This window comes from Chionomys nivalis, chromosome 18 (assembly GCF_950005125.1).
Source record: "Chionomys nivalis chromosome 18, mChiNiv1.1, whole genome shotgun sequence".
In the NCBI taxonomy this organism is placed as follows: domain Eukaryota; kingdom Metazoa; phylum Chordata; class Mammalia; order Rodentia; family Cricetidae; genus Chionomys; species Chionomys nivalis.
Genome location: NC_080103.1, coordinates 52,751,206 through 52,770,708, shown reverse-complemented (window position 1 = coordinate 52,770,708; position 19,503 = coordinate 52,751,206). Strand labels below are relative to the sequence as shown.

At 38.3% G+C, this 19,503-nt stretch overlaps 1 protein-coding gene across 4 annotated transcripts in view; it reads right to left on the bottom strand.

The window, feature by feature from the left end:
- Col24a1 (collagen type XXIV alpha 1 chain) overlaps positions 1 to 19,503 on the bottom strand; it is a 240,113-nt gene that overhangs the window by 82,174 nt on the left and 138,436 nt on the right. For all 4 annotated transcript variants that reach the window (XR_009058690.1, XM_057794063.1, XM_057794064.1 and 1 more), the window contains exons 32-37: positions 15,793 to 15,846; positions 8,179 to 8,232; positions 3,026 to 3,079; positions 2,624 to 2,677; positions 1,392 to 1,445; positions 1,044 to 1,151 (exon numbers count right to left, since the gene is read on the bottom strand). Coding sequence is in view for 3 of the 4 variants with exons in the window: in XM_057794063.1 (XP_057650046.1) it covers positions 1,044 to 1,151; positions 1,392 to 1,445; positions 2,624 to 2,677; positions 3,026 to 3,079; positions 8,179 to 8,232; positions 15,793 to 15,846 (378 nt within the window). In the remaining variant the exon portion in view is untranslated. The remainder of the gene's footprint in view (positions 1 to 1,043; positions 1,152 to 1,391; positions 1,446 to 2,623; positions 2,678 to 3,025; positions 3,080 to 8,178; positions 8,233 to 15,792; positions 15,847 to 19,503) is intronic.

The following is a 19,503-nucleotide window of genomic DNA, read 5'->3' as shown; positions in this document are numbered from 1 at the left end:
CACAGTGATGTTTCTGCTTTATCCACATTCTTTTTCCTTTAATTAATTAGTTAATCAATTTATGTACACAAGGGTTTTGCCTGCGTATATGTGTGCACATCACGTGCATGCTTGGGGCCTGCAAAGGTTAGAAGAGAACATTGTAGGCCCTGGAACTGGAGTTGCAGGGAACAGCTATGAACTTCCATGTGAGCTCTAGGAACCGAGCCTGGGGCCTCTTCAGGAGCAGCAAGAGCTATTAACTGCTGAGCCATCTCTCCAACCTCTTTACCCTCATTCTTTAAATTTCAGTTTGAAATATGCTTGGGCTATCACCTATTATTTGGAATATATATATATTCATAGGGATTCTTCTACCAAGGAAAGAAGAGTCTCTAAAGTCAAGAAACCTTAGATATGTAAATATGGAATACCCTCCCCTCCTTGCTAGAACATGTCAGACAAAAGGCAACCGTAAAGCTTTAACTGAACAGCTACCCCGAAGACTGGAACACTCACGTGGAAGAGTGTCACAAGCATCCTTTGCAACTGCCCTCATTATTCACATCTGACATTTGTCTCAAGGCGAGAAATTTTTTAACTATAAAATTTGGAATTTCCCTTAAAGCAATGTAATTTAGGAGCTGGTATTGGTAGAGTATCTTGCTTACAAAGAATCTTAACCTGGGTGGGGGCCAAGATGTTATTCTATAACAAGAACATGGGCTCTATGAACAAAGATGCAGAATATTCACACACACAAAGTTCGAGACAACAGAAGACTCTCCCCATCAAAAGCTTTATGACAGAAGTTCAGTTGTTTATGAAAAAGTGTCTTTCCCCTTTTGTATCTGAGAGAACAAGTGATACCTTGCTTTGTCATTCATTTAAGACATGACTTGACATCTCCAGCCACACTGTAGATATAAAGGTGAAAGTGTGTGTGTGTGTGTGTGTGTGTGCGTGCATGTCTTTGTATGTGTGGGTGTGGGGTGTGTTTGACATGAGACCATGTGTTTATCCGTACATGTGGCACTGAGTTAAGTGAACCCAGCAGTACTTACTGGAAGACCCATTTGACCTGCTCTACCCCAGGGCCCTGTTGTTCCTGGTGAGCCCATCTCTCCTTTGTCTCCATCCTCTCCAGGAAGTCCGCTTCCTCCTGGAGCCCCCTGGAATCCAATGAAAAGGGTTTATTTTTAAGAATGTGGTGAAATAATTATGTCATGTAATAAGTATATGTTTATTTGACATGCAGTAGTAATCAAGTCTGATATTTAAAGTGATAGCTCAGGGCTGGGATGTAGTTCAGTTGCTGCAGCGTTTGTCCAGCACATACAATGCCTGGTGGGGGGTTGATCTCCAGCATCGACTAAAGCCTATAATACCAGGACTTGGGAAGTATATATTACCTTCAATCCGTCTTTTCCTTGGAGACCTTCTTCTCCAGGAGCTCCTGGTTCTCCCTATTTTGTAGCAGAAAAAGCAAGATTAATTTTTGGCTATCTCACTGATCTTATTTTACATTTTGTTCCTAGAAGGTGTAGGAAGTAGCTAATTTGTAGTCGTTCACTTCTACTTCAATCATTATCTCTAAAGGAGGCCCAAGAGTGTAATAAGATGATTTGATCTGCCTGGAAGAGCTTTGGAGGTATCTAAGATAATCACACACAATGTGTTTCTAGAATACTAATACATTTAGTCAGCTGTCTGGAAATTAATATAGCTAGAATGTGCTTCTGACATCAAGAATGCAAACACTGCCATTGCATGAAATGCAGTTCCTTGATATAACAAAGTTACATAGCTAATATAACAAAATCCAGTCATGATCATTTTACCAGATTTTTAGTTTCTGTAGTTTCTCCCTTCAGAGATGCAAAGATTATGGCCAACTGACATCAATAAACCACCTTTTAGATACAAAACTTGCGAAAACACAGACCATACATTATGAAGTTGTAAAGGCAGAGTTGCTCTCTTTAGAACTAAGTGATTAATTTAGTACTAATAGTACAGCATCGTTCCTATTAACGACCCCCAAATTAAGCTGATCCCTACTGCCCACCCCAAAAGGAAAATCAAAGTCAACAAATCAAATACAAAAATAAATATCTCTACTTTATCTGTTAGTGAACAAAGACTTTAAAAATTACCTTGAACATCATTATTTGGGAGAAAAACAACTTATCATGCCTTAATGCCTGTCCATACTAACATAACTTTTCTAAGATATCAAATTACAGCTGCTCCTAAAAATTGCCTTGCATCCCATTAGCTTCATATGGCCCTGGGGTGGCTTTAAAAAAACACATCACATTTCAATCTTTCATCTGCCTGTTAGGCTAGAAAATGTCCTGAAGTGTTGATCAAAGATTTGTGAATTTCCTCTTCATGCAATGGTAAGCAACAACCACGTGACCGCAAGACTCTTCAGAGCACACCGGCTTTTTAGAAAAGTCACTTAGGATTCTAAATGCCAAACTTAGAATGCAGATAGGGTTTTGTGTGTAGTTCTGAAATTCATGAAACATTTTGTAGTAATTTGAATAATCAGTATTTTGATGTATCTAGGGTAGTTAAATTTTGAGTCTCCCCAAACAAGTGGGTCAGCACATTAAATTTGTTTGTTGTAGGTACTCACACGTGACCCTGGCTCCCCAGTTGCTCCGGTGCTGCCGGTAGGTCCAATATCTCCCTGAAAAGACAAAGGGCAGCCTAAGCATCACAGGAATGCATATTATAAGGGGCATCATCCAAAGTACTTCTGTGTGACAGCCTTTATCTGCCTTCACCATGGTGTTTGTCACCAGGCGTGGCGGCACACACCTTTAATCCCAGCACTCAGTACTCGGGAGGCAGACAGTGGATCTCTGTGAGTTCAAGGCCAACCTGCTCTACGTAGTGAGTTCCAGGACAGTGAGGACAACACAGTGAGACCCTGTCTCAACCTTGTACCCTCCAAAAGAATGGTGTTCATCAACCAGGGGCAAGTGTGGGTGTTAAGTTAGAGATGTCCCTCTCTCGTACACTTTAGGGTGGTTACCTTAGCACCTGGTTCGCCTTGCAGGCCAGAGTCTCCCTCAGTGCCTGGAAGTCCCTAAAAGAGAATGATTTGACATGTTACAAAGGCTGGACCAACTCCATAAAGAAAGTGGTTTGGGTTTCAGCTCAAACGTTAGAGTCTGTGTGTAGAAAAGGGCTTTCCCTGCCTCCACACACTTCAATGCTTAAGACAGGTATTTTCTGGGATTCTTTAACAGTTCAAATGTCAAGAAGAGCTTTGCTCGAAACCAGGACAATAAAGAACATTTCTCCTCCAAGTTTTCATCTCTGAGACATTAGAGGATCTAAAATAATCTACTTCCCACAGTTTTGAGTTATCTATCCCCAGATTCAAAGTTGTGCTTTTGATTATCACATCCCTTCCTACTGTGCCCACCGAAACCCGCTTTCTTAAGATCAATTAATCTTTTCATTATTAAAAATAAAATCCACCATATGAATTGATGATGAGGTTGTCACACTGAAAAGGAGATACAGATGTACTGAATTATTTTTCCAGTCTTTCTTGGTGAGCCTAACTTCGTTGGGCGACCTTTTGATTATTTAGACCTTGAAAACATGATTTCTTGCAGTCTTTGGCTCTTTCAAGGTCTGAAACTTGAGCAGTGGCTGCTGTGTCGTGTGTCTCCCGGCGGTATAAGTGTGTCCTCTGCATTCTCCATGCGCTTCCCAGGCCTCTTTCTCCATTCTCCCCGTCCATCCATTTTATGGTTCATTGAGAGTTTAGTGTACGTGTTGATCATATTCACCTGTTTTTCCCAATGTTTTCCCAATTCACCCCCACCCTGACCTACACATTTTTAAAGAGAAATCCTTTAAAGATAACTAGTTCTGCCACACATTTTTGGATGTGTCTTCTGCTGGGGAGAGGTCGACTGGCCAAGGGCAAAATTCTTGGAGAAACTGTCTCCTTTTCCCCCTGAAACTAACAAAGGCCAATAGTTCTTTAGCTTAGGGTGAAACTGTGGGCCTCCCCCTTTTTTTCTGCTCTTCTCTGTTTCCTTCCAGAAATTCTTCAATATTTCTGATGCGCATATCAGACTTTTTATGATTATTAGAAATTAAAATATTGTTCACATTATTTAATAGTATTTTAGATGGGAGGAGGTTCAATTTTTCTTTTTCATAAAACCTCTGCAACCCACATTTACCATTTCTCAAAGTGAAATAAAATAAAAAGTAGGTATACAATAGAAGAGGTGAGCAGATAATGAAAGTCCAGTTCCTTTAATCCCAGCACTCAGGAGGCAGAGGCAGGCGAATCTCTGTGAGTTCGAGGACAGTCTGGTCTACAGAGTGAGTTCCAGGATAGCCAAGGCTACACAGAGAATGCCTGTTTCAAAAAAAAAAAAAAAAAAAAAAAAAAAAAAAAAAAAAAAAAAAAAACAGAAAGAAAGGAAAAAAAGAAAAAAGAAAAGAAAAAAGGTAAGTAAAAGAAAAAGAAAAAAGGGGGCTGGAGAGATGGCTCAGTGGTTAAGAGCATTGCCTGCTCTTCCAAAGGTCATGAGTTCAATTCCCAGCAACCACATGGTGGCTCACAACCATCTGTAATGGGGTTTGGTGCCCTCTTCTGGCCTGCAGACACAGACAGACAGAATACTGTATACATAATAAATAAATAAATAAATAAATAAATAAATAAATAAATATTAAAAAAAATAAAAAAAAAAAAAAAAAGAAAAAGAAAAAGAAAAAAGAAAAAAAGTCCAGTTCCACTGCTTAGAAGAAATTAGGCTTTTTGTTTTCCGGTTCCTTGGTATTTACTTCCATGACCCAGAATGTGGAGGCACAGCGCCCATGTTTCCATCTGAGATTGGGATTACTCCTAGCTAGCGCCTTAGTCTCTTCAGCTGTGAATTGTAGAGAATAACTGGACCGCCTCATGAAACTGTGCAGGTCTGTGGAAGCAGCAGAGTATGCAAACGCTGTTAGCGGCACAGTGCACTTCAACGGTCACGCTTCATCAGAGATTTTCTCTTGCTAGTGGGCACTCTCTCCCACTGCCTCCACCACGCCTCAAAAGCATCGCTTTTTTCTCAGATTCTCAGTGCCACTTCACATCCTTATTACAACAGACTCTTAATCTCTTGAAAGCTATGAAGTTCAGTACTCCGTGCATGCTTCAGGCTGGGGATGAGGCACGGTATGGCCATCAGCGCTATCTTTAGTCAAATCTAAGCCAGCTCTGCTCTTCAGAAGTTTTAGCCTTGGGTGGACAAGCAGACTGTGGCCTTTGCTCCCTCACAGCCTTCTTCCGGACTCAGGAAGAAGTACGGCCACATCTGTCACATAACCTAGAAATGTCAGGATGGTTTGATTCTTCTTTCTGATTGCTTTTCAAATTTCATATATAAAGAAGCTGTGGAGTTTCTGTAACAAGTATCTATATGTGTCTATCACTTCGGTTTGCCAGCCTCCTCCTACCCTTTTCTCCTCCTCCCCTCCCCTTCCTCCTTACCCTCTCTTCCGCTCCTTCCATCCCTCCCCCTCTCTTTCTTCCTTTCTTTCAGACAGGGTCTCACACCACAGCTCAAGCTGCCTTGGATCTCACTGTTTCTCAAGCTGTGCCACCGTGACCTCCTTCAACGACCTCTTAATAGGTAGATCTGTCCTTACTTGTATTTGCTGAAAAACATTTCTCATTCAGCTGTTAGGATTTTTTTTTCCAAAATATGGTTCTGATTTCACCACTGTCTTGTTTATATAATCTTATAATAGGCCAAGACAGAAAGTTCAAGCTTTTTAAGAGAGTACACGAGACTTTCAAGGTTCTCCTCGAATTAGTTACCGTTCTCTTGTGACAGGAAACATCAAATATTTCACACAGCTCCATATTCTTAGGCTCTCCCTCAGACCATCCTCCATCCTGGGGCTCTCGCATCTGTAGTGCCCTTTCTCCTATCACTAAAGCTCCTTTCTTATTATTTCAATTTCTCCTTTTCCTTTTTTTTTAAAATTGAAATGATTTTAAAATTTATTATTACTTTTTTTTACATCCCTCCCTCCCTCCTCTCCTCCCAGGTGTTCCTTCCTGCCTTCCTCTATCCACTCCTGCTCCGTCTCTATTCAGAAGAGGTCAGACCTCTTATCGATATCAACCAAACATGGCATATCAAGTTGTAGTAGCACTGGTCACTCCCCTCATATTAAGGCTGGACAAGGCAACCCAGTATGAGGAATAGGGTCCCAAAGGCCAGCAAAAGGGTCAGAGACAGCACCTGCTCCCACTCTTAGGACCACAAGAGGACCAAGCTACACAACTGTCACATATATGCAGAGGGCCTAGGTCAGTCCCATGCAGGCTCCCTGGCTGTCAATTGAATCTCTGTGAGCCCCTATGGGCCCTGGTTAGTGGTTTCCAAGGGTTCTCCCTTGACTCCTCCCTGTTACTCTGCGGATTGTAGCATGCTTATCCTATACTTTACAGCTAATATCCACTTACAAGTGAATATATACCATGCCTGTATTTCTGAGTCTGGGTTACCTCACTTAGGATAATTTTTTTTCTAGTTACATTTATTTGCCTGCAAATTTCATGATGTCATTGTTTTCTAACATCTGAGTGTTACTACCTGGTACACATGTACTGCATTTTCTTTATCACTTCTTAGGTTGAGGAACATCTGGTTTGTTTCCAGGTTCTGCCCAAGAGTGGTATCATTGGGTCTTGAGGTAGATCAGTTCCAAATTTTCTGAGAAACCACCGTATTGATTTCCAAAGTGACTGTACAAGTTTGTACTCCCACCAGCAGCGAAGGAGTGTTCTTCTTACTCTATGTTCTCTCGAGCATACATGTCACTTGTCATAGGTATATGGATTTACGTCTGGGTCTTTGTTTTGATCCCATTTATCAACCTGTCTGTTGTATGCGGATACAATGTGGTTTTTATTACTCTGTAGTGCACCTTTGAATCAGATCAGGTGTGGTGGTAGCTCCAGAAGTTCTCTTATTATACAGATTGTTTTAGCTATTCTGGTTTCTTTTTTTATTTTTCCATATGAAGTCGAATATTGTTCTTTCTAGGTATGTAAAGAATTGTGTTGAGATTTTGATGGGGATTGTGTTGAATCTGTAGATTGCTTTTGGTAAGCTGACCATTTTTACTACGTTAAGCCTACTGATCCATAAGAATGGGAGATCTTTCCATCTTCTGACATCTTCTCTAATTTCTCTCACCAAAGATTTAAAGTTCTTGTCATACAGATCTTTCACTTGCTTGGTTACAGTTATACCAAGATATTTTATGTTATTTAGGCCATTGTGAAAGTTGTTTCCCTGATTTCTTTCTCCACCTGTTCATCATTTGTATATAGAAGGGCTACTGGTGTTTTGAGTTAATCTTTCAGTCAGTCACTTCCCTGAAGATGTTTAACCACTGTAGGAGTTCCCTGATAGATTTTTTTTTTTTGGAGTCACGTATGTATAATATCGTATTATCTGCAAATATCAATACTTTAACTTCTTCTTTTCCAATTTGTATTCCTTTATCTCCCTTAGTTGTTTTATTGCTCTAGCTAGAACTTCAAGTACTATATTGAATAGATATTGAATGAGTGGTCAGTCTTGTCTTATTCCTGATTTTAGTGGAATTGCTTTGAGTTTTTTCCCATTTAATTTGATTTCGATTATTGGCTTACTGAATATTGCCTTTATTTTATTTTATTTTTGGTTTTTAGAGACAGGGTTTCTCTGTGGCTTTGGAGCCTGTCCTGGAACTAGCTCTGTAGACCAGGCGGATCTCTGTGAGTTGTGATTGGCTTGCCTAATTATAATCAATGTGGTTTATTATTCCAAATGCTATTGTACATAGGGTGACTTCGAAACTCCCCATTCTCTAAAGGATGTCACCTCCTAGAATGGAGAGCTATCAAGTCAATTCTCATCAGTGAAAAGAAATTTTTTTTCATTTTTTGTTCAATCGTTTCAGTGAACTAATTCTTAGAGGAGAGCTTTGTATGTATGAAATTATCACTACACATTGTTTTTCTGCCATTTAAAGTCAGGTTGTATTTTCTAAATATAAAAGAAAATGCTATGAAATTATTCTTCATGACATATACTTCATATATCTAATTCACTTTGCTTTGTAAAAATATTAAATCAAAGATTGGCATGAATTACAAAACATTACCTCCACACCCATCTCTCCAGGAAGTCCAGCGTTACCAGGTGGTCCTCGGGGGCCCTGTATACATTAAAGACACGAGAATCAAAGTTTGCTTTTACATAAACCATGCATCTCAGTTTCATTGTAATAAATATCATTTGACTGGCATATTACTTTGCTCTCTCCATAAAAAAGTTATAACTTTAGTTAATTCATCTGTATTGTCTCATGAATGATGTCAAACTATGCCTGTACTCAAAATAAAAATAGAATGAGTGAGATTCTATCTTATACCTATAAGAATGGTCAAGATCAAAAACACTGATGACAACTTATGCTGGAGAGATTTTGGGGAAAAGGGAATACTTCTACATTGCTGGTGGGAATGCAAGCTGGTACAGCCCCTTTGGATGTCAGTGTGGCGATTTATCAGAAAATTAGGAAACAACCTTCCTCAAGACCCAGTAATACCACTTTTGGGTATATATCCAAAGGATGCTCAATCATGCCACAAGGACACGTGCTCAGCTATGTTCATAGCAGCATTATTTGTCATAGCCAGAACATGGAGACAACCTAAATGCCCCTTGACCAAAGAATGGATAAGAAAAATGTGGTACATTTACACAATGTAGTACTACACAGCAGGAAAAAATAATGACATCTTGAATTTTTCAGAAAAATGGATGGATCTAGAAAACATCATTTTGAGTGAGGTAATCCAGACACAGGAAGACAATTATCACATGTACTTACTCGTAAGTGGTTTTTAAACATAAAGCAAAGAAAACCAGCCTACAAATCACAATCCCAGAGAACTTAGACAACAAAGAGGACACTAAGAGAGACTTACATATCTACATGGAAAGTAGAAAAAGACAAGATCTCCTGAGTAAATTGGGACCTTGGGGGAGGGTTGAAGGGGAGGGAAGAGATAGGGAGGGGAGGGAGCAGAGAAAAATGTTGAGCTCGATAAAGATCAATAAAAAAACAGAGTAAGTGGGGCTATTACATTTTACTCCTTAATTCACTCATTCATTTAACAGATATTTATCAAATACCCAATAATTATCAAATATGGTGCTCTCCTAGTTATCTTTAGATGTGAGCTTGTTTATGAGCGGCTGTCTGGGTTATTAGTTGATATGGGAGAGCTCAGTCTATTGTGGGAGGCACCATTCCCTAGGCAGGTGGTCCAAGGCTCTACAAGGATGCGAGCGGAGCATAAATCTGCATGGAGTCAGCCAACAGCATTTCTCCATGGTTTCTGTGTCCAGGTCCTGCCCTGTCTTCCCTCAACATTAGACCACATCCTGTAAGTTGAAATAAACCCTTTCCTCCTCTAAGGTGCTTCTGGCTAGAGCGTTCTATCACAGCAACAGAGTGAAGCCAGAACACATGCTGAGGGCTTTCACAATTTACCTGATTTAACATACACGGCAGTCATATATCTATTTAATAACCCCAGAAAATATATGTCAAGCAAAAGTATTTTAAGAGAAAATATATGATTTCCCCCTCTGTCTCTATAGTCTGGCCTTTTCCAGATGCCATAGTATAAGGCTTTTTAGTTTGGCTTCTTTCATTTGGCAGCATGAAATTATGATTACCTAGGAATATTTTATCTTGCTGGCTCATTTCTTTTCTTTCTTCTTTTTTGTCAAATAAATGAATGCAAAGATATATATCCATTCTTCTGAATTTTAGGTTTCCCCCAATACATGTTCTTCACTAAGATTACAGATTTTCCATTCTACTTCAAGTTTTCTAAGAGTTTGTATTTCATTTTCTACCATGAATGGGGATTTGTCAAATAATTTTCCTGAATGTATTTATAACACTGTATTTTCCTTTTCAGACTATTTAAAAAAAAATCTATCTATCTATCTATCTATCTATCTATCTATCTATCTATCTATCATGTATACAATGTGCTGCTGGTATGTATTCCTACATGCCAGAAGAGGGCACCAGATCTCATCAAAGTTGGTTATGAGCCACTATGTGGTTGCTGGGAATTGAATCAGGACCTCTGAAAGAGCAGAAGTGCTCCTAACCTCTGAGCCATGTTTCCAGCCCCTTCTTCAGACTATGAAAGTAATGGATTACACAGGTTTTTGAATGCTAACCTCCCTTTGCATATCTGGAATAAAACCTACTTGGTCATGATATACAATACATAGTGTTAAATGTGATCTAACTTTGTGCTGAGGACTCTGTATTTATGTTCCCGAGTGACACCCGTCTGTGCTTTTCTTTTTCTATAATGTACGTGTCTGTTGGTCCTGGGATAATTTTGGCCTCTTGGAAGAATCCAGGAAGAAGTCTTCCAGCTTGCATCTCAGGCTATAGGGAATTCCCATCATTTGTCTGCTAAATGTTTATTAGATGTTGTCAAGGAGATCAGTACAGGGCTACTTCTTTCTGTTTCGGAAAGTTATTGGTTATTTATTTAAGTGGTTAACCAACACAGACTTGTTCAAATGATCAGATTTTAAGTGAGTTTTATTAAAATAGTCTTTTAAGTAGCTGGTTAATTATATCTAAGTCACAGAGTTTGTGGATATAGGAGCTGTCCATTCTTTTAATTTGCATGTGATCGGTAGTGAAGGCCTCTCTCTCTCTCTCGTATCTTGTATCTGTGTCTTTTTATTATTCTCTGCCTGTGAATTAAGAAATTCTTCTCCCTTTTTATAGGTTAATTGATTTTTAAAAATAGTTTCGACTTTTGTTTTTATTATTTACTTTATTATTATTCTTACTCTATATTTAATTTTCTTATTTCTAATTTGAAGTTTAGATTATTTATTTGGAACCATTTATCTTTTTAATGTTTATTTTATTCTTTTAAAGAAATGATTCATTTATTTTTTTATTTTACGCACATTGGTGTTTTGCCTGCATGTATGCTTGTGTGAGGGTATCAGGTCCCTGGGACTGAAGTTACAGACAGTTGCAAACTGTCATGTGGGTGCTGGGAATTGAACTCAAGTCTTCTGGAAGAGCGGACAGTGCTCTCAACTGCTGAGCCATCTCTCTAGCCCCTCTAATATATATATATATATATATATATATATATATATATATATATATTAATTTATGTTACAAATTCTCTTTTAGTCTTGAAGTTTTTAGGCTGCATTTTCACTTTAAGTTAGTTAAGATATTTGAAAGTTTTCTTCTGAGTTTTATTTTGTCATTATTGCTGTTATTTGTGTGTGTGTATGTTTATGTGTGTTTATGGATATGTGTGCACCACAGTGTGCTTGCAAAGGCTAGCGAACAATTAGGAGTTGATTCTCTCTTTGTACTGTGGGTTCCAGGGGCTGAACTAAGGTCATCAGGCTTGGCCCCTTGCCCTCTTTACCTGCTGAGCCATGTTGTTGGAATGAGATTTCCTCTTTTAGCACTATATTATTTAGAAGTACATTTTTAAATATCCTGAAATTTTGAGATTTTTCAGCATGTCTTTACTTTTAATTTTTAACTTAATTCTGTTATGATCTGTGAGCAGAATCATAATGTGTTTATTCTTTGAAATTTATTAAGATGTATATTTTAGCTCACAATATGATCAATATTGGGGAATGTTTTATGTGAGATTCAAAAGAATGTGTATTATCTTCTTGAATGAAGGTTTGGTTTTTCTCTTGGTATCTACGGAAATTTACTTTACTTATAGAAATGTGGTTCCTGGACATTTGCATTAAATTTACAATAGACCTTGTCCCTACACTCATTTGCCAATACAGAGTTAACCAAAGGCTAAAGAGAACAACAGAGGACCAGAATGACCAAATGGAATCAAAGGAAGATGGATACTAAACCTTTCTTGAAGGGTTAGCTAGTATTTTGGGTTTGTGGGCCAGGTGGTTTTTGTCTTAACATAGTCAACATTTCTGTCACAGCTTGGAAGCCATCACCCACAGTATGGCCACTGTTTAGAGGCAGTTGATTTATAAGCAGTGACTGTTCTGCCAGCTTCATTTCTTTCGGTCTCTGTGTGTGCACTTAGCAATGACAGTGTTGCATGTTTCCTGTGACTGTCTGCCTCACCTTACTTTGCCATGACAGTGACTTGGAAGCTCTCAGGCCTCATTAGCTCTTTGTTTTTGATTTCTTCAGCCCATCTATAAAGGTGGTCTATAAAACCCATCTTTCATGCTCAGTTACTTGGAACATTTTATATTCTGCAGAATAAAAGGTTCCCCTCTGTAGAATAAAAAGAACACCAACTGAGACTAAGCCCAATTCTCTTTATTCTTTTTACTATTTACTTTCTATTTATTCACTGACTGTGCATGTATGGTGTGGGGGTGCACAAGCCACCAAGCACAGATGGATGCCAGAGGATAGAATACAAGACCAGTTTCTCTCTCCTTCCATCATGTGTCCTGGGGATCAGACTAAGGTGGCCAAGCTTAGCTGCCAGCTAACACTGCTTTATCATCAAGTCATCTTGCTGGTCCAATCATGTCTCTCGAAAGACATTTTCTTTTCTCGCTTTTCTACTATCATCATGGAGTGGTATGTATGTCTCCAAACAATAGTGTCTTTGTATGTGTGAGTGCAGGCCTACATGTATGTACGTGAACCACATGCAAGTCTGGTACCATTGGAGGTTGGAAGAGGCATAGGATGCCCCTGAGTTGCAGTTACAGGTGATAGAGGGCCACCACGAGTTTTCTGGGAAACAGACTTGGGTCCTCTCCGAGAGCAGCAAGTGCTCATGAGCTCTGAGCCATCTCTTCAGCCTCAGCTCACATATTAATAACATTAGTGAATTCCTCTGATCTGAATCCCACAGCCAACATAACATTTCTCAAAGGCATCTCAAACTCATCACTCAATTTGTAGTCTTCAGTTCTCCAACCCAAATGGTTCATTGCTTTCTTGCTTCAATAAATGATATTAAATGCAAGAAGCCGGACACTCAGGAATCATACTTCAAAACAGGCTCTGTATCTCGTACTGCTTTTAACATCTTTGGAATCTTTCCCCTCTCTCCACTTCTTTCTTGCCTGCTTATCATAGACTTTTGGCTGCATCTTATCTGGATCTTGGCTCTTGACTCCTTCTTCTATGTAGTTTGATAAGATTTATAAGACAATAATCTCATCATTGCGCCTTCTCCTGGTGCCGTCCATTTATTCTTAAACTATCTGTACAAATCCCTTGGAATGGGCTCATAGGACTCTGTGTGTGGTCAGCAGGTCCCTTTCTCTTTTGGTGTTGTAAGTGCTTTCTGTCCAACTGTCTGGAACTGTTTCCTCATTTTGGCTCAAATAACTATTACTCTCCTTTCATATCACATGGCTCTGCTCATGGAAGCTTTCTTGAGCCTCTAGATTATGACAGCTTATTTATCATTGATTCTCTAGATCTGAACTCCTACATAGTTAGTCTTCTCTATCTGTTCTGCCCTTTAATTCAATCCAGCACAGATAGAAGACATTCTTTAAAAATGTCTATAATGAACATGCACAGACTTTTTCTTCATAACATTCCTTAAACAATATACCTTAGCAATTATCTACATGTTTATATTTTATTGGGTGTTATAAATATCCCAGAGATGGAAGTACATATGAGGAAATAGGTGACAAGAAGACACTATTTCATTTTCTATGAGGGTTTTGAGAATCCACAGACTGTCTCTGAGCAGTGCACTGAACTGCTTCCCCAGGGATATTGAGTTCTGGCTGTGCTTTCTGGTATTTATCTCAATTTATAATTATCGATATACATATGCAATCATTATTAATTAATACCTTCTTCTATCACTAGAATGGAAACTTCATGCTACTGTTAAACACAAAGAGCAGATTCTTTTTATTTTTTTTTCCTTTTCATGGTTTTCAAGACAGGGTTTCTTTGTGTATCTCTATTTGTCCTGGAACTCACTCTGTAGACTGGGCTGACCTCGAACTCACAGAGATCTGCCTGCCTCTGTCTCCCTAAGTGCTGGGACTAAAGGCGTGTGCCACCACTGCCTGGCAAGAGTAGATTCTTAATAACTATTTGTTCACTGAATCAAAGAATGGTGACCTATTTAATAGACATGCTTGCCTTACAATGAAGAAAAAGTTTTAAATTTTGGCTATAGAGACATTATAGATCTTATTATATGATTGTCAAAATATAAAATACATTTGTTTTTGTGCCATTCTCTATTTTGTTCATTTCTATAATGAACTAGTAGTTCAAATATGTGACACAAAATCTATTACATGCATCATAAATTGTTTTATATTTTATTTGCCAGTTCCATGACACTGTGACCTTCACATTGACATTTAAAGTGCCATGAAGTCATTTTGTTAATAAATTTTTCCTTGTTTAAATTTTAAGTAACAACTCTTTCCTTACATAAATCATAGGATTTTTGGCTCCACTGTGACCACGGCTCGATTGACACACTTACCTAATAAAATCCCGTCAGTCTTCATTCCGTTTCCATAGAGCAATGCTACTTACGATGTCAATGATACCTTTGGGCATGGCCTTTGTTTATTAAGTTAACAAACACACATTGGGCAAATAAACTATTTGGGCATCACATCAGGAAAGGAGATGAAAGGGTAAAAGAAATAGTCCCCAGCTTCAAGGAGTCTATGGAGTGTTCAGACAGTTCAGGAAGCGGAGTAAAGAAGGACTGTAGTGTTTCAGGTCAAATAAACATTAGTGATGGGACAGCACATGAAACAGAGAGCAAATCAAAGGTTTAGTTATAGGAAACCAACGCCACATCTTAGATATTTATCAGGCAAAAAATATGCGTATTGTAAGCCCTTACTGTTCGGTGAGCTTATGTCATAGTTTAAGGGTGAACCTTTTATTCTTGGGTAACTTTTTCCACTTGTTACTATCCAAATTAATTACACAGACCACCTGTACACCTTTGTGTCACCTGGTGATAAGATCAGCCCTGTGGCTGAAAAGACTTCATTGTATTATGAATCTCAGAAACACGTTATAGCATCTTACATCTACATGACTACCCTGAAGAATGACGTCATTGGTAATAAAGACTAAGCTGCGAGAAAGGAGCGGCTCTCAGTCCTTCCTTTGCACAATGCTCTTTCCATGGAAACTCCAGAACTGAAGCATGGCTACGCTTTGTGCATGTGTTTTTCTCTTGTTGGTGTAGGAGCATTTCTGTCATATTTTCATATTTGGGTCAATCAGATACAGAGACTGGCTTCACTACATGGCCTTCATCATGGAGCCGGTGACTGTGTGTGCGGCAATGCGACGGTCATAAGAACGGCAGGCCAGCTAGACAGAGCATTCCTGAGAGTCACTAAGACAGTTTCCTTTTTCAAAAGCATAAACAAGGCCCTTTGAACAGTCACAGAGAAAAGAACCAAAGTTGACTGCATGAAGCCATAAACACAGTGATGACAACACACACACACACACACACACATATATACATATAGATATACACATATACGTGTTTACCTGTATCCTGCAAAGTGAATACAGTAAAACATCCATTCTGTAGAGTCTGTCTTTGCTATGTAGGGTCAACACTGTTTCTAAAGCAGGCCACTCACAGCACTGTGGACTAACAGTCATGGAAAGTAAATGTACCTCATAAAAAAGTCACAATTAGAAGAGCAAAAATCAACTTACTGGTTCTCCGGCAGGCCCCCTGTCTCCTGGGCTGCCAGGAAGCCCTTGTAAGCCCTGGACAAACAAAAGAGAAACTTGTAAAAGAAGAGATGGCATCTGAAAACTAGTTTTAGCTAGTTTACACACCTTGCCTTTGCTTGTAGGTTCTTTTCTATGTAATCCTTAATTTTCTCTTTTTGTCATAAAATATATATAAGGTTTACCATAACCACAGAATATAATTATTTAGCATTAAGTAGATCCACAATGTTTATCAACTGTTCCTAGCATCCATCTTCAGAACCTTTTTATCCTCCCAGTTAAATCTTGCTAACAATTCATTTATTCCTATTGCCTCTTTCCTGGTTCCCTGTGACTACTTTGTTTCTATGAATTTGGCTGTCTAGGTAATTTTTGTAAGTGTGACCATATGATAACTATTCTTCTGTGTCTGGTTTATTTAATGGGTAGAACGGCTTTAGGGTTCCTCCTTGTAGCATGGGTCAAAACATCCCTTTTAGAGTTGAATGGTATTTCCATGGATGCATAAACCACCTTTTGTTTATTCATCTGTCAGGGAACACTAAGGTTGCTCCACCTTTTGACTATTGTGTACTTGCTACTGTGAACATGGGTATGCAGCATCTGAGCCGTGGCTTTCCATCACTTTGGGCATGTGCCAGAAGTGCAACTGATGGGTTATATTTTAGTTCTGCCTAAGAATACATAAAACTGTTTTTTTAATTTTAAATTTTCATTTATTTATTCATTTATTTCTTTATTGTGGCTAAAGCTCCATTTCAATTCTGAAAATCATATGTTCTTCTTTCACTTCAGGCTCCTAAATCAATACACAGGATCAATACAAAGACCTTGCTCTGCCCGTTCTGCCAACTGAAGCATGTGATGGAAATTCAGTTTTCTTTGTCAAGCATGTTTGAACACAGAACCAATGTAGTATTCCCATTAATGGGGATTCTGCACCAAGGCTGTTTCACAGAACAAGAATACAATTTTCATGTTCACAATTTTTATTGAGGATTAAGAGGAAAAGCATGAATTGGTTTAAGGCTTTTCAGTGTTATTAATGATATATGACTTTGTAGCTGAAATCGCTACTCCATGACTTCAACTCAGTAATCATGAGAACAAATGACCATGAGAATAACAAAGACTATTGTGGTTATTTATTGGGAGTTTGTATTAAGTATGCAATAATAACCACAGTTTTTATAATCACAAAAGATTCATTTTTCAAAATTTGTTATTATTATCATTACTATTACTACTAGTAGTAGCAGTAGTGTGTGTCTGTGTGTCTGTGTGCGTGTGTGTGTAACATTAATGTGCAGGTACTGGTGGAGACCAAAAGAGGGCACTGGATCCATGGGAGCTGAAATTACAGGAGGTTGTAAGCTATCTTATGTGGATTCTGGTAATAAAACTCAGATCCTGTTCAAGAGCAGGAATTGTTCACAACCCATGACTCTTCCCACCCAAATATTTATTTTTAAATGTTGATAAACTGAGGTTCAAAAAAGGTTGGATAATTTATAAAAAGTTAAATCAGGCACTACGTGACAGAACCAGTATTTGACCAATAACATGTCTGACTCAGGAGCCATAACAACAGGGACACATGAGGATTCTCCCCTGAAGACCCCCTTTCTCCCAATAATGGCCTCTTTATGGTGAAGGATTGACTCTAGAGTTTTAAATCCAATGATAACTACATTTAAGATTAATAGTGAAATAAAAACATTTCACAAATCAAAACTTGAATAAATCACCATTAGCATATTTTTCTAAAAGAAACGTAAAAGACATTTTATAGGCTCTAGGAAAATGGCAGCATTTAGACATTCAAACCTTCAGGAAGGAAAGAAGATCATTGGAAACTGCAAAGGAGAAGATGGTCAGAAAGCCTATCTCCTCATACCAACTCCCATGTATATCACCAATTTATATTAAAGCAAATGAAATTTTATTGGTATTCAGACAAAAGCTTTGTTTGCAATGAGGAATTCATAATAAACATGGATGTAATACATAAAATAACCACAGTATAAAGACATGCTAGTAAACTGTTCTATATGACAGTACGTTTCTATGCATATATTGTGTAACATAATGTTTTTTTCTGGCATTTTATAGGAAAAGTTTGTTGATCATTACCTAGAATAACTTCTTAAATTAATAATGAGTACAAATTAAAAGTCAATAGTAAGATATAATTTTTAAGACAGAAGACATTGAGCAAAACAAAGAAAAACAAAGCACAAAATAGACCTAAGTCTAGTAATAACAATTAGACTAAAGAGAAGTGGGCCAAATACTGTAATTAAAAGGCAGAGATTATCAGAATAAAATACAAGATCCAACTAGAAGATGTTCAAGTTCAATATCAAGATGCATATCGGTTAATATAAAATTGGTGATAAGAACACATCAGGTAAATGGCAAGCCTATGAAGGACTAGCAAGAGTGATGCTCATATCAAATTAGGCTATTTCCAAAACAGTATTACCCAGAAAACAATAATCAAAATTGAACAAAATTATAATAGAATTTCAAACTACATGAAGGAAAATTAGAAAGAATCAAAGGGGAAAATCAGAGTCATACAAGACTAGAAATTTTTCCACACCTATTTATGAATTGATAAATGCTAACATTAAAAACTCAGTAATGTATGAAATGTCACAATTTTTATGATATAGATAATCAAAAATAGCCACCCAGGCTCCATGATTCCACGGAACCATCGGCCTTTCTTTCTGATTTTGACTTTTGGGACAGACCTACAGGTGGATGGGAACAGTGATGGTTCATAGACAAATTCACCCTTCCCTGTTTTCAGAGTTATTAGGGTACTACATATTGTTGGGGCCACTTAGTATTTGTTGGTACCATCTTGACAGTTTGGGTTCTTGTGGGGAGGGGGTAGATCAGTGATAGATCATGTACTCAGACCCTGGATCAATCTCTACAACAAAGAAAAAGAAAAAGAAGGAAGACAAAGGATGTGAGAAGGAAGGAGAGAGAGGAGGAGGACGAGCGGGGGAATTTAGAGGTTTCTTGCACAGATCTTCTGAGTCTTTCCATCTCACAGGTGAAGGAGATACATGCTAAACAGCCAACTGATGAAGCCAAGATTGTGTTGTTTGTAGGAGCATGCAAGAAAGGTTGTCTGATCGCTAATGTATCCTTGTGTTTTAGAGTATTGCCTACTTTTGACAGTATCTAAAGGACTAGAGACTGAAAGATCATATGAATCTTTGGGGGTTATTTAGCTTTTCTAATGAAACGTTCCCTGCTTCTAAGTCCAGTTCAACTAAGTCAGCGGAGGCAAAGATGTCATAGACCTCCACAAGTACTGTAAGCTCATTGCTTTCTTCTCATAGCTGTGACGTCTGTTAAGGTAGCTTTACCCTTCCAGGAGCCTACAGGCCTTGTGAGCTGTAAGACAGTTGTAAATTAATTCTAGTACCATTCACAGGGTTAAGGAAATATACCATTTGTCTAAGCTGGAAATGCATATAAAGTTCTAAGGAAGTTTAACAACATGCAGTAATTCTATTTCAGGGTACCTCACTATTTTTTTAAAATTAAAGGAATGGACTTGAGCTCAGCCTCCCCTGAATTATAGCAAAGTGGTAAAAATCTACAGATGCATCATTCACACTGAAAGGATCATAAACCGCGACCCGATAAGTACGAAGAAACAGGGGT